This window comes from Urocampus carinirostris, chromosome 5, assembly GCF_059441175.1.
Source record: "Urocampus carinirostris isolate Australia breed hairy pipefish chromosome 5, RoL_Ucar_1.0, whole genome shotgun sequence".
Taxonomy (NCBI): Eukaryota; Metazoa; Chordata; class Actinopteri; order Syngnathiformes; family Syngnathidae; genus Urocampus; species Urocampus carinirostris.
In genome coordinates, this window is record NC_142353.1 from 2,598,117 (window position 1) to 2,612,506 (window position 14,390).

Here is a 14,390-nt window from a genome sequence, read left to right on the forward strand (position 1 = left end):
AGCCTAGTGGCACCCATCCCTTTCCAGGCCAACATATGTTTCCACTCCAGTCTCAAACCGAGACCTTTTGCATGTCATACGAATGGGCTAACCACTACACTACAGAACCAATTAACTCAGTGGAATCCCAATTTAGATCTGGCAGGATGCGGCCACGCTGTGCTCTGACACTGGTCCTCGCACCTGACAACACAGTGCCATCTAGAGGTCAAATATTACACTGTGGCTTTAATGTAATGAAGCAAACATTCAACAGTTATAGTCAAACTAAGTTAATATTCCTTTTTTGACAATTATTATTGATGAGTTATACGTGAACGTAACGGCTCTACGAACCGTTTCCCGTCAAGACAATCTTTATCTCTCTTGCTTTTTCCCTGATTGGTCAATATGCATTCCTTTCACTACATCAAACCGCTCGCTTCGTTTTGATACCGAGATGGAAGCTTCCGCGGCGAACTCGTTTGACTTGATTGATTTGCCGTTTCGCGATAGTCGGTGTATACCGGATGGTACCCATAATTGACAAATTTGCGTTTGTCCTTACAGATTTTTTCGTACGTCGTACACGTCTTAAAATGCATAATAAACGTACTTTGTACGGCAAAATTGTACAGGTTGACAGGTATGCTATTTGTTTTCATTTTACTTTTATCAGGCCTGTTGGGGCAGAACAAACCCCCTAAATAGATTAAAAACGAAGAGTTTATTCGGCGAGTTTGAGGAATAAAGGCTAAACGTGGGTCAAGCTTCTGCTATCTTCTGGCTTAAGTCATGATTGCAGAATTAAGTCTTCAAATAAAGCACCCCACCTTTAAAGATTTTTAAGGGGGGGTCGGTACAATCAGTTAAGTCACAGAAGAGCGTGCGTCAAATGACTTTCCTTCAGCACCTGGTATTCCCAAGCAGGCTCCTATTCGAGTACTAACCGGCCCTACCATGCTTATCTTCCTGAAATCGAAGGTTCTTACGGTGGTATGGTGTCATAATAGTCTGTGGTTTGCATTAATCCGTGGTTTGTACAGCCCTTAGAGACTCTTTGTGGTTAAGGGCTATACAAATAAACATGACTTGACTATGGCCATGAACGGGTCAGCCCATAACTAACAGATATGGCTTACATCCTAGTAGATTTTTTTGGACACAAAAAAAAAAACCAAATACATGGGTAAGGGGAAAAAGTCAATAACAAATTGTTTTATTTAAGTTTACTATACTTAATTCAACACAAATCAGATGCAGGAAATACTGTTGCTTTGTGTACCATCAAACCATACTTTATATCACACAAGACCAACGGTACACATCACAGCTCAATCACCACAATTGAGAACCTTGCAAAAAATTGTAATATCTACTTCATTTAACAGCCGTGTATTAGAGGTGCACACATGACAAGGCGATCGAGACAACATTCAATATCTACAAGTTGCTGACCATGTGCTGTAGTTTTGATTCAAATTGGAGGCAATAAATAAAAGGTTAGACAAACTAAAACTGTAATTCTGCTACTTATTTCACTACACAAACACAGAGAAAGGTTGACACTTCAACAACACATTGAGAGGATTCTCCGAAATATAGACAATCCATGATGCAATGTTCCATCAGGTCTGCAAGATTACGTATTTCAAGAGCCTTCATAGATACAGTGTGCTAGCAATATTCTAAACAACAAGCTAGGCATTATTATTGAATTCAACATGTATCCTCAAACGCTTCAAAGTTGCAAGTTCACATAAACGTGTATTTTTTGGATTGGTACAGTGCGTGTGCAAAATAGTGGAGTGGTAGCTACCGGAACAAGTTAACATCATCTGCACTTTTAGCACCAGAGAAAAGCCCTGCAAATCTCCCCCTCAACAAAATTTCATTATGACACGGTTGGGGAGGCTAGCAAATAACACAAAGATGAGGTGACGAAGTCACAAACCTTGAATTTCAAATTCCTTCAAGCCCTTAAGGTTCCTGTAAATTTGCCTAAAATCCCAATCCACAACATACCCGAAGTAAATTGAATGCTGTTCTTGAACCATTTGGAGAATATGGATGGTTTTGGTCTCTTTTGAAAGGTAGCACTCTGAAGTTTTGTCCCGAACTGAAATAATTCCTGAAAATGCTACCGACATTCAGGAATCTGAGTTGGAACACACAGAAATGGAAGGTTTTTATTCTTGTCCCATTTTCTTTTATTGCAATCAAATGCCTGCAGAGGAGTGTTGCATAGGCATCTTATCTGGAAAACAGGTCTGAAAAACCAAATATTGTATTTTACAAATTTTTCTAATGGTAGGTCTAACAGTTTCCAAAAGTGGCCATATGGAGCGGACCAGTTTACAACTGTGCGTTTTACTTTGGCCAATTTTTTTTCGAAATTTTGAAAAGGTTGTAAATAATTGCCGGGCCTTTCAGAAGTCAGTCAATGAATTTGCACACATGTGCATTATAATGGTGCGTAAAAATGAATGACGAATAGCATTATGCACATTTATTTTGGAGTGAAATTTGAATACACAGTGTACATCTGCGCAATGTTCTTTACAGAATTTCATTGGCTTACTAATGAGTCAATCATATTTTGAATCGATCATTGTCGGTTTTATCAATACAGACCCCCTCAGGCTTTATGCGGGCTGTGGACCATGAAAAGAAGTCTGAAATTGGACGAGAGTGGTGTCAATCCAAAGGTCAGAGGGTAACAACCATATTGGAAATACTTTTAAGAGTCTGTTATTTTGTAAACAGGATTCCAATGATGCAGAGTTATTGGTGAAGTTTTGATACTGGTCAGGATTATTGTGTTTTGGAGTAAAAATTGTACACGATGGGATTGACTGGGCAGTCCTGGATCCAACAAGTCCATATTTGCGGGGAATACTATAATCAGCGGACTAACAGGGGACATAATTGGTTAGCTGTGCGGGCTTTATAGTTTCCGGGCATCTTGTTTCAGACTGGTCGAGAGGTCTCTGTGATGAATATATTTTGAAATGGTCATCCTCTGTTTATCAACGTTCTGATGGTAAACTTTTAACGCATTACCAAATGACTATTGTGATTGAAGGAAAACCACCCAAATAATTTTAAAATGGAAAGTGCAACTATAAAACTATATCAGCAAAATTAAATGGCAGGACTTTCTGCAGCCTAAAATACTTTTAATTATCCTCTTCGATAATATTAAAAGAAAATGTACAAGTAGTGCTTTCCCTTATGTTGAATTCGTGATAAAAGTGAGTGTGGATAGTAAAGTGTAGCAATTAAGGAGTGACAAGCTGCCTCTTCTCTGCCTCCCTGAACCTTCCAACACAGCTTAACCAAGGCTGGTGATGTTTGCTTTTCCTCCAGGTGGCGCCACGATGCGCTGGGTGTTACGGCGTGGAACATTATCATCAATTTGGGCCCCTAACAAAAAATAAAAACATTAACCATACATGAAAATTGGTCGGGTGGATACTGCCGCAGCAGCAAATTTTGCACAGAAATGGTGCAATACGGAGGGAACAAAGGAAAGGACATTTTTACAAATGAGTAAAAGCAGGAAAATGATGATCCCATATTTGGACTCATGTTTATTATAATAATGGCTCCAAAACATTGTGCGTTGTCTATCACAGACAGAGAAGAATGTGAATCAGTCCCCCAAAGCTGAGCACTTTGGGTTTCCTAAATGGCAATATTCATTAGAGACTAATCATATCAGGGCGGGGAGCCGTTAGGAGAACATGGACGGTTTTGTTCTCTTTTTACAAGGTTAGACTCTAGTTTTGTCCCAAACAGAAATAGTTGCTGCAAGTGCTACTAACATTGAGTAATCAGAGTTGGAACACACAGAAATAGAAGGTTATTATTCTCGCCAGTATTTTTTTTTTTGTAATCAAATGCCTTCAGATGAGTGTAGCAAAAGCATCTTGGCTGAAAAACAGGTGAGACAATAGCTTAAAACCTTACGTGGTACTTTGTCAAATTTGATCACAATCTGAAAAACTAAACATTGTATTTTACACATTTTTCTAAAGGTAGGTTTAGGCGTTTCCAAAAGCGGCCATTTGGAGACTACCAGTTTACAACACTACAACATTTGCAAATATCTATTTTACTTTAGCCAATTTTTAGACATTTTGAAAGAGTTGCAAACGTTTGACTTCTCTTTCCGGAAGACAATCAATGATTGTGCACACTTGCGCGTAATAACAGTCCGTAAAAAAGGACCCCGAATTTGCTCATGTTCATTTACGGCTCCAATTTTGAATAAAATCGAAAATCTATGTTGTGAATTTCATTGGCTAACCAATGTGTCAATCATCATTTGATTCAGTTAATACTGGCTGAAGATATTTGGAACTACAGGAGGCGATCTTCGTTTTACAATACAGGCCCGCATAGGCTAATGCAGGCTGCAGACTGTGAAAACAGCCTGCTATTAGCCAATACTGGTGTCAATCAAAAGGTCAAAGGCTAAGCTGTAATACATGTGCAAAGAAACTAAAAATACAAACTCACCAAATTAAAAAAACGATAAAGTGTTAAGACACCCGTTTCAGATAGAAAACCTTTCTGTCCTATGTTAAAAAGTAATTTGTCCCCTGAACCTAATAGCTTTGTTGGGCCACTTTTGCCAGTTATAACAAAATGCAAACGTTTATGATAATTGGTAGTCTGTGGAAGAATTTGTCACACTCGTCTTTGGAATATTTGATCAAATCTGCCATATTTGAGGATTTTCTGGCATGAACTTCCTGCTTAATGTCACACCACAGCATCTCAACTGGACTTAAATTCGGACTTTGACTAGGCCACTCCAGAGCCTTCATTTTGTTTTGTTTTTAGCCATTCGAAGGTCAAAGTGCTGGTGTGTTTCAGATCATTGACCTGCTGCATTATCCAAGAGCATTTGAGTTCGAGGGAACGAATCTGGTCCCGATGCAGCAAAATAGCCCCAGACATCACACTCCCACCACTCTGCTTTACTGTTGGCATCCTGTTATTTTTGTTAAATGCAGTGTCACTTTTACGCCAGATGTAACGGGCTGAACACCTTTAAATAGTTGCATTTTTGACTCATCAGTCCACTAAATGTTTTTTCCAATAGTCTTGAGGACAATCAAGATGCATGTTGACAAATGGAGACGACTGTGTTATTGTTTGATAGCAGTGGTTTTGGCCTGGGAACTCTCCCATGGATGTCATTTTTGTGCAGTGTCGTTCCATTGGAGTGTAGTCATAAACACTGACCCTATGCTGCAATGTGCGCTCACTCTTTATCTCCTGTTAAAACTCCTGATAAGAAACCTAAAAAATATTTTCTCCTCGGATATTTACACGAATCATATAGGTGGCTAATTCTGACATCAAAATAGCAAATTTTGCTGAAAGAAGAGAAAGTTTCATGCTGGATCACAACTACATGGTCTGGCTGCGTTGATAGGGAGGAACAACGCAGATGGTATGGCTCACCTGACAGGCTGAAGCCAGACTGGTGAAGGTTGCGCACCGGCTGCTGAACTAATGGTTGCTGCTGTTGCTGCTTGGTGGGAGATGTCTTCACAGTAGAATTGGAGGATAGGACCTTAGGAGTGAGGATCATCTCACACACTGGCCCATCATATTGACCCCGGGGTACTCCACGCAACTCTGTCAGCTGAACATTCATATGACTCCATCAGTGAGATTGTACTTAACTGTAAGTACAATTTTAATGTAGGAAGATAGTCAATTATCATCCTATAATTACAACAAATTGAGACAGTCAGCCGACTCAATTAATTTAATTGTTGCTACATGTATTCTTTATTTCAGTCCTTAAATTCAAAGTTTGGCATTTACAAATTCGTGTCCTCCTTAATTACTGAAAATGTATTATTTATGCACTACTTTTGAGCCAAAGGAATACACTGAGTGTTTCACATACCATAGGGCAATTGTGGCGGGTCACCAGGGTTCATTTGGTCCGGCCAGAGTCTCGAACTTGTATCATTAAAAAAAAAAGATTGTAATATTTCTAAAATGTATTTTATGATATGTATCCATATATTACATACATATATGCAAAGTTAATCAGAATAACTTTCAGATAAGTGATCATGTGCATTTGTTTGTCGAATCTCTTCAGTCAGCTCAATTTTCTAATTGGATATTTGTGGCATTTTTAGAAAACTGCAGCTGAATGGACGCTGGAATTTAATTAGCCCATTAAACAACTTAAGTTCAGGAGTTTTAATTCCACAAAAGCTGGTCTTTGCGGCCTATCAATGGCACGAGAAGCCTTTAAAGTGGCGGTAGAAAATGTGTCATAGCATTATGAAAGTTGGTAAAAACAATATTAGATCGTTCTCTCAAACTGACACACCCTGCTTCGAGCCTTTATCTTCTTGTACACGTGGTCAGGGAAAGCTTTGCGGCTGATGTAGCGCCCGCAGCCTTCTGTCGTGTGAAGGCTGCCCTCCTCCAGCACGACTTTACCTTGGCTGATGACCACCAAAGGACCTCCACGCACCTCTGTGCCTTCAAAGACGTTATACTCCACAGCCTGGCATGAGGGAAAGAAGACAGACAGCAGTCCATCAAAGACCACATGTTCATCCACTGTGGATTACATCGCCTTGCCGCCCCCTTTTTTTGCACGGGTGCTAAACCCCTCTTTAAATACCGAGTTGTGGTTTTTGGCGGTAATGATCTTGGTGACATCCGGGTCCCATAGAACAAGGTCCGCATCGGAGCCCACAGCAATGCGACCCTTGCGGGGGAAGAGGTTGAAGATCTTGGCCGCGTTTGTGCTGGTGACTGCCACAAACTGATTCTCATCCATTTTCCCTGCCACCTGGTTTGACGATTTAGGAGAAAAGCTTTTAAAACACATGTAGCAATATGTTTGTCCTAGTAGAATACGGGTACTCACCACACATTTGTCCCAGATTATAGACATCCTCTCCTCAGTGCCATTGGTGCCCTCAGGGATGAGGGTAAAGTTATCTTTGCCTACTGCACGCTGGGATGTTTGGAAAGTGCAGTGAGCGCTACCGGTCACCTGTAGATCACCACTAGGTTTGACAGAAGGCAAAAGAGGCACTTTCAGGTGGGGATTCAAAATGAAGTGGTGAAAGTCCAGCCACAGAAAGACGCAACATAATTTGATGTATAATCGCTTATTACGAAGATGTAGCACAATACGTCAGAACCGTAAAAACTCATGCTTCCCAAAATAAATGTTTTATCCTTTACATGTGAGCTTGATATATCTTTGAAAATACCATGAGCTACAAACACAATTTGAAAAGTCATACGTTACACAGGGTTATTCATTTATTAGGGTAAAGTTTTACATTATGGTTTTTAAAATTTCTGGGGTCGTGAACCTATGGCTTGTGAGCCATATATGACTCTTTTCATTACTACATAAGGCTCGGAAGAAAAATGGAAAATGCTCGAACTAATTTTTCTTATTATAAATGAAGAGAATTGTCTCAAGTGCAAAGTCAATCTTGACTCATTAGGGTTCAGTCCAGTATATTTAGAACACTTTTTTACTATAGTTCACAGTCAGGGTGTCACAACAAGAGACTCCGGTTTTGCTGTAAAATGCTTTATATGCAATCTCATTAAACAATCTGTTCATTGTTGAGACATTTTATGATGAAAAGCCACAGAATTAACTCTAGTAAAAAAAAAAAGAGTTTTTACCCAGAAGCTCTAGCAAAGAGGCGTCACACCAGCTGTACATGGCTAAAGAATCCTTTAGATGGAAGTTCATTAAATAGTGTATGTTAACCGTTAAGACATTTTATGATAAAAAATTCACAGAACAAACTGTAAATACCCCAAAACGCCATCCACGCACTCAGAGCACTTTGATTGGTTGAACAGAGCTATCCACACACAGCACACTCCCCTTTCTCACAGGCGCCCACTAAGCTAAAGGGAAAAACATCCATAAACTTTGTTAGCAGTATTTTGTGACATTTTTACAAATGAACTCTGCTTGCACCTAGTTTTGAAACCATTACTAAAAAAATGAAGGTCAAAATGAGTTTCAATTATTTTAAGTAACTGTGGGAGGGAGACTAGTTTAAATTGGTGGATTTTTTGATAAAGGAAACAAGCGCTGGCATTGTTATTTCATACATTTTTTTCAAACCATCTAATGTCATACAGAGAAATAAAAAATAGCTTTTATCTGGAGAGCAAGTTTGGCGGTTTTGCTGAATTTTGTCTTCAAATATACAAATATATATAATATAAATTTTCTTCCGCTTCGCAATTGTGTCCCACGTTTGGTCCATTCTTGACAAAAAAGAATTAATTTGTCAACACTTTGTCTGAAGCTTGAAATGTAGAAAAGGGTTGAAAGGTTCAAGGGGGGTAAATACGGTCGCAAGGCTCTGCGTCTAAAAAGTTGGTACCATAGTTGATTCCAAACACTAACCAAGACAACAGAGAGCTGAGGTAATCGGGGGTGGTAGGATCGGGACTGAGTGGTGGGGAGGTGACATAGGTTGCAGCCTTGGCCCAATTCTTGCTCCAATAATGGGTGCCATCAGTGCCCAAGCTGGCTGTAATGGGCTCACCAAAAACCACAGAACCTAAAAGAACAGGCAGGACCAGACATTGATACATTTTGGTATTATGTTATGGATTAAGAAATATATATATTTCTTCATACCCTTTTTCCTGGCGAGAGCGATGACATCAGCAGCACTCTTACTCATCACCTTAGTGATGTAGACTGGACAGTTTGTCTGATTAGCAATGGTGATAGAGCGATTGACTGCTTCTGCCTCCACCTGCCGAGCACACGCAAAAATGCAGCAGGCTCTTCGTTTTTTCGGTCAGCCTCTTGTGAGCACTCTGCTGTGTTCGAGCATCCTCACCTCTTCTGGGCGACTTAGCACATGACCTTCGGGCCCAGTTATACCCAGCTCCAGTATACGTCTCTGCTCCTAATCAATCCAAACAACTGCATCACATTACAAATTCCATTGAAGTTATTGCTGATACAGTACAGATATTTTGTTTTACCTCAGCAATTATGTCACCATTCTCAGCATGCACTTGAGCAATGGCACCAAGATCCCTGATGACGCTGAAAACTTCATAAATCTGAAACAATTAAATGTAGTTCATTAACAGGGTGTGCAAGCATGTATGAATTACACATAATAATTCTAAAAAAAAATAAAAAAAATAAAAAATAGACCTCAGTAATGATGTGCAATAGCAAAGCGCACCTGGCAATCAGAAAGTTGGAAAACACCCTTATAGGCCAGATAGACCAGGAAAGAGTTGACACCTGAAAATAGAAAACTTATAGAGCTAAAAGTGGAAAAAAAGGAGCGCAAAAGAGCAATAGAGGAAGAGTAAAAAAACAAAAGCAATTTACAAGAGAGGAGAGAAGAAGGACTCTTATGAATACATTGAAACATTTTAAACCATGCAAAGACTGGATGGAAAAAAAAGTCGAGGTCCGTGAAACCAAATCACTCTGCTTGACAGTAATAAACAAGCACTTGCATTTAGGAATGTTGAATTCATACCATGTTCTTTCACCAAGGTCTCCATCTCCTCCTGAGTGCCCTTTTCCCAATCAGTGAGGTCCACATGAAGAGAGTAGTCACAACAAGATTTGCTGTCGGCCAATTCTCTCCACTGCTTAAAAGCTTCAACTAAGCCTATGCCAGGCTCCGGAACCACGTGGTCAACTAGAAAATGCGTCCAAAAAACTGATTTAATGCATGGGGGCTAACTATAACAAAGCCAAGTGCAATCTTATAACGGCTGGAATGGGATTTTTCAACTTCCATTGACGACACATGGACATCTGGCTAAAGGAATACGTACTGATCATAGTGGTGCCCCCCGCTAACGCCGCCCTAGTGCCCTGGTAAAAATCATCAGCTGCCACCATGCCTCGATCACACATCTGGAATCGGGTGTGCACGTCAATGCCTCCAGGCATTACCATTCTCCCTTGAGCTTCTATAATCTTGACTCCCCCAGGTACAATAAGGTTGTCACCGATTTGCCTGCAAAAACAGAAATAAATATAAGCAATTGAAATACAAACACTTGGAGTCAATTTCAAAAGGATTTGAACAAGTTAATTCAAGTCAGTGTAGTTTGAACATGCTCACTGGCGCTCAATAAAGACAACATTAATGGGGCGCAGATTCGACGAGTCACGACTTTTAGTGCAATTGCACAATATAGCTTGAGTGGCAACTACCTTGCTCACTCATTCAAAATCCTCATTCCCCCAGTACAGTGCATGAAATTTAAACAAAATTCAAAATAGAAAATATATTTGTATAATTTCCTAAGGCCACTCAAGGCCTTCAGACATGTGAACATTCCACATTTCCTCTTTGTTTTGAGGAAAAGAAAAGATTGAGCATGTTTTATTTGCTCCTATCACTCCAAAATGTTCGAAAACAGTCAAAGGAGCTCCTTCCCTACCTGGTGAGGGCAGGGAGCAATGAGAGAAAAAGGTCATTTGAGAGAAAACTGCTATTCAGCAGGTTAGATTCAAATACATTGTTACTAACAGGTAACAGTTCACGATCTCAGGATAACTCCCTTTGTGAAACTGAAAGTCAAACAGCTTTCACTGGTTTGTTTAATTCTGTGATGTCAGTCACGTTAAGTTTGACAAACATCAGTCCGGATGAGCTGCTTTCAGCTCTGTCTTCTAGCAAAAGTTACATTGTTTTTAAGCTGTCCTGACCTAGAGAAAGCTATACATTCCTTAATTATATCAAGGTTAGATTATTGCAATGCAAAGTTTTCAAATTTAAAAAAAGCTTTGTTTTTAGTTGGCTTTGGCACAATAAAAATACTATCAGCGAGCTAAAAATAAAAAGTAACTTACTTGATCACTCCATCTTCCATGTAGATATCCGCCATAAAGGACTGATCATCGTTTACAATTTTTGCTCCTTTTACTAGGAGACGGTCACTCTGCAAGTTAAAGATAATCATCATTTGATAATCCCTTCATCAGCAATTCATCAAGGTAAGCTTTCAGTCATTAGTCCGAGCCGAGCCAAAGCAAGCGTCGGTCTCCAAATACGGCATACAATTTTATTTTTCTTCAGCCAACCGGCAGATGTAAAACCATGTTCCAATCTTGGGCTTATTTAGAAGCCTTAGTTGACCAAAAAACAGCCTGTCTCAAGAAAACATTATAATTCTTTATAAGCTCCAGTGTTACAAATTAAAAAAAAAAAAAAAAATCAATGCGCGAACTGATAATCTAGGTTTCTTTTGTTTTCCTGACACCTCTCCCAAAGACTGGGGGCAAGCTGAAAAAAACATTCCTGCAAGTGTCAAACTCATAGTATGTAATGTCCAAACAGACAAAAGCCGGGGTGTTAAATAAGAAAATGGACATGATAAATATAACACTTTTTTCACTTTGTAATACAGTGGTCTTATAAAGTATTTCCACACAATGACTGCAAATCACTCCAACTGACCATTTTATTTTATTGTTTGCACCATTACAAAAAGCATGATAAAGGACTCTATTGTACTCATTAATTTGTGCCAAAAATCTACTGGGTTCATTCTCTGAGTGCATAAAAGTCTCAGTGTAAAGCAGTCTATAATACACTACTGACACAGTGCAGTAGTAATAACGCTGTAAAATACCAACTCAAACACATCATGAATGAAAAGTTTTCAGTTTTGTTGAGATGCACAAAAGAAGTAAAAAACTACAAAAGGAAAGAACCAATTGCTAAATCAAATCTCAATTTATGTGTTAAATTGGAAATACAAAAAGAACAAGAAAGAAAAGGAAATATTTTTTGTGTCATTTATTGGGTAAACAGAAAAAACAAATTATCTTGTTTTTTTTATTCTACATAGTCTTCCGGTAGGTAAACATGTGCCACATTGTGTTTGTAAGGTATATTATTGCTATATAGGGGGAATAGACTGAGGTTGACTGTCAAGTGGAAGTAGATGGACTTGGTCATCCACAACCCCTTTGGGATTCTTAATTTTCCTAATGCTGAGGTTTTAGGTGTTTGCTGTGTTTCTCTATGTAGATTTCAGATCTGGGGTTGTTGTAATGCTAGCCTGTGCATCCCTTTGAGACATTTTGTGAGTAAGGGCTATACCAGCCATGTCCAAGGCCTGGCCCAGGGACCAGTTATGGCCTGTGATGGTAAATGGTCTGCATTTATATAGCGCTTTTCAAGTCAATGAAGACCTCCCAAAGCGCTTTACAATGTGCTTCACACACACACACACACACACACAAACACCAATAGCGGCCATGCAGCCATGCAAGGCGCGGACCTGCTTATTGGGGGCATTAGGATTCAATGTCTTGCCCAAGGACACTTTGACATATAACACGGAGGAGCCGGGAATCGAACCTGCAATCTCTTGATCCCAAGACGAGCGCTCTGCCTCCTGTGATCAAATCTTTACTGGCCCGCAGCCTCAGTCATAAAATTATTAATATTTGGTCCACCCCTAGGTGATGGAAGTAGCCCTTTGGCTTTTTGTGTCAATTTTAGCAAATCCCATTTCAAACAGGGCAACTGTAAGTTAGGAAAGGAAAAGATGATTGTAGGCCATCACTTCCAGGACAAGTGGATATCGGAGTATTTTTTCACCGAAATCTGAAACAACTGCTTCAGCCTAATTTGCCAAAAGACTGAGGCTTTTTTCTGAGAATGTAGTATCAAGAGACGCTGCCAGACCAAACATGCCGACTACAAAAAGTAACCTGGAAACAAACACTGTGAAAAGGTGAAGCACCTGGAAGCGGTTTTAACGAGACATCAGGGCTGTTTCACAAGAGACAAATGAAAATACTACAAAGGTCTGATGGCCAAGCACTGAAAACCTTTGGCAGGAGGGTGACTTTATTAAAAACTGTTCCATACCTGTCAACCTGTACGGTTTTGCCGTACAAAGTACGTTTTTTATGCATTTTAAAACGAATACGACTTACAAAGAAATCTGTAAGGAAAAACGCAAATTTGTCAATGATGGGTACCTTACGGTATACACCGAATATCACGAAACAGCAAATCAATCAAGTCAAAGGAGTTCGTCGCGGAAGCCTCTATCTCTGTATCATTTTTTCCGTTGCAAACGAAGCGAGCAGTTTGATGCTACTGTGCGCATGCGGCTGACGCCCATTAGGAAAAAAAAATATGGTGTACGATTATTTTTAATTTTGTACGGGAAAATACGACAGTTTGTGCGGGCACGTAGCAGTGGAGGTTGACAGCTATGCTGTTCAAGGAATATCAGGTTGAATAGTTGGCCCTCACATATTTTCAGCTTACAAAATCTGTCCCGCATCCTCAAAAGTTTGAACACCTCTGGGCTGTACAAATACATGTGACTTGACTTGCTGCAAAAAAAGTGATGGCTACCTGGTGTCAAAAAACTAATTGCACTGCATCTTTGTCCCCTTTATTAAAAAAATGTACAATTCAAAGCATTACAAATCACTTATCATGGCTACTCTTTGCCAATTTTGGCAACAGCTACACGATGAGATTTTAGGAAGGGTGCTGTCCATTGACCTACTTTAAAAGGGATTTCAATTCAATCGACGATCACGACATCCACGCTGCATATTTCCAAAACTGCCCAGGAAACTTCAATATCTCAACAAAAAAATCGAGGGTAAAACAAAGAGGGGTATAGTACTTTCACTATTACAAAGACATATAATGGACCATTGGATAGTGATGAATCAGGACGGTTGATGTTTGCTAGCGTACAGTAGCAGGTGGGCGGCGGGGATCCCACCTTTGAGTTTTGAGATGGTGGCACAAACACAACAATGTACTCACGGTGATTCGAGGGATGTTCTTTTTTCCTTGGTAACCCGACATTTTGGGTATCCCAGCAGAGATCCTATTCCTTGGCTAATGCTAGCTAGCAAGACTGGAACCGCTCAGCAGCCGGTAAAAGGATGAATGGATGCTCAGTGGACAGTCGACGCCCAGAGCAAATAGTACCTGTCTGACAAGTAATATCGTCGTTTATAGACCTCTATTTTAATTGACTAACTCATAAAATCGTGACACTATTTGAGGCGACCAATCAAATGAGTTAATATTGTGTAAGAAACGCTCCCTGAAGACAGGTCTTAAGAAAGGGGCTGAAATGTACTGCGCATGCGCAGTACCCCACCCTTGTCATCCACGGATAACGTGTTGGCTGGGCTTAAAATAACATACCTGTCAACCAGGGGCGATCTAGGGTTGCTAAACACGCTGTTTCTGACTGACTTTTTTTCTTTCCATTTTACTTTATTTCCGTGTGGAGTTTCCATGTTCTCTCTGAGCTTGCGTGGGTTTCCTCCGGGCACTCCGGTATCCTCCAAAACATGCATGGCATGTTAATTACCTGGTCCGAATTGT

At 39.9% G+C, this 14,390-nt stretch overlaps 1 protein-coding gene across 1 annotated transcript; it reads right to left on the bottom strand.

Annotated features, from left to right (window-relative positions):
- Positions 1-1,169: 1,169 nt before the first annotated feature.
- On the bottom strand, positions 1,170-14,150 carry LOC148364966 (dihydropyrimidinase-related protein 2-like). Its single transcript, XM_088335328.1, has 14 exons — positions 13,818-14,150; positions 10,862-10,950; positions 9,835-10,019; positions 9,531-9,695; positions 9,225-9,286; positions 9,016-9,096; positions 8,868-8,936; positions 8,660-8,780; positions 8,423-8,579; positions 6,899-7,040; positions 6,650-6,820; positions 6,350-6,529; positions 5,458-5,641; positions 1,170-3,405 (listed from the first exon to the last, which is right to left on the bottom strand). Exons 1-14 carry the CDS (start codon positions 13,857-13,859, stop codon positions 3,314-3,316), a joined length of 1,740 nt encoding a protein of 579 aa, XP_088191454.1. The 5' UTR covers positions 13,860-14,150; the 3' UTR covers positions 1,170-3,313.
- Positions 14,151-14,390: the final 240 nt, after the last annotated feature.

What these genes read in the sequence shown, in the direction of transcription:
- LOC148364966 (XM_088335328.1), bottom strand. Translation starts at nt 13,859, where the DNA reads ATGTCGGGTTACCAAGGAAAAAAGAACATCCCTCGAATCACC. An exon ending in GACCTTGGTGAAAGAACATG is followed by an intron (nt 9,287 to 9,530) that starts GTATGAATTCAA and finishes TTCTATTTTCAG; the next exon opens with GTGTCAACTCTTTCCTGGTC. An exon ending in CTCAGCTCTCTGTTGTCTTG is followed by an intron (nt 7,041 to 8,422) that starts GTTAGTGTTTGG and finishes TGTCAAACCTAG; the next exon opens with TGGTGATCTACAGGTGACCG.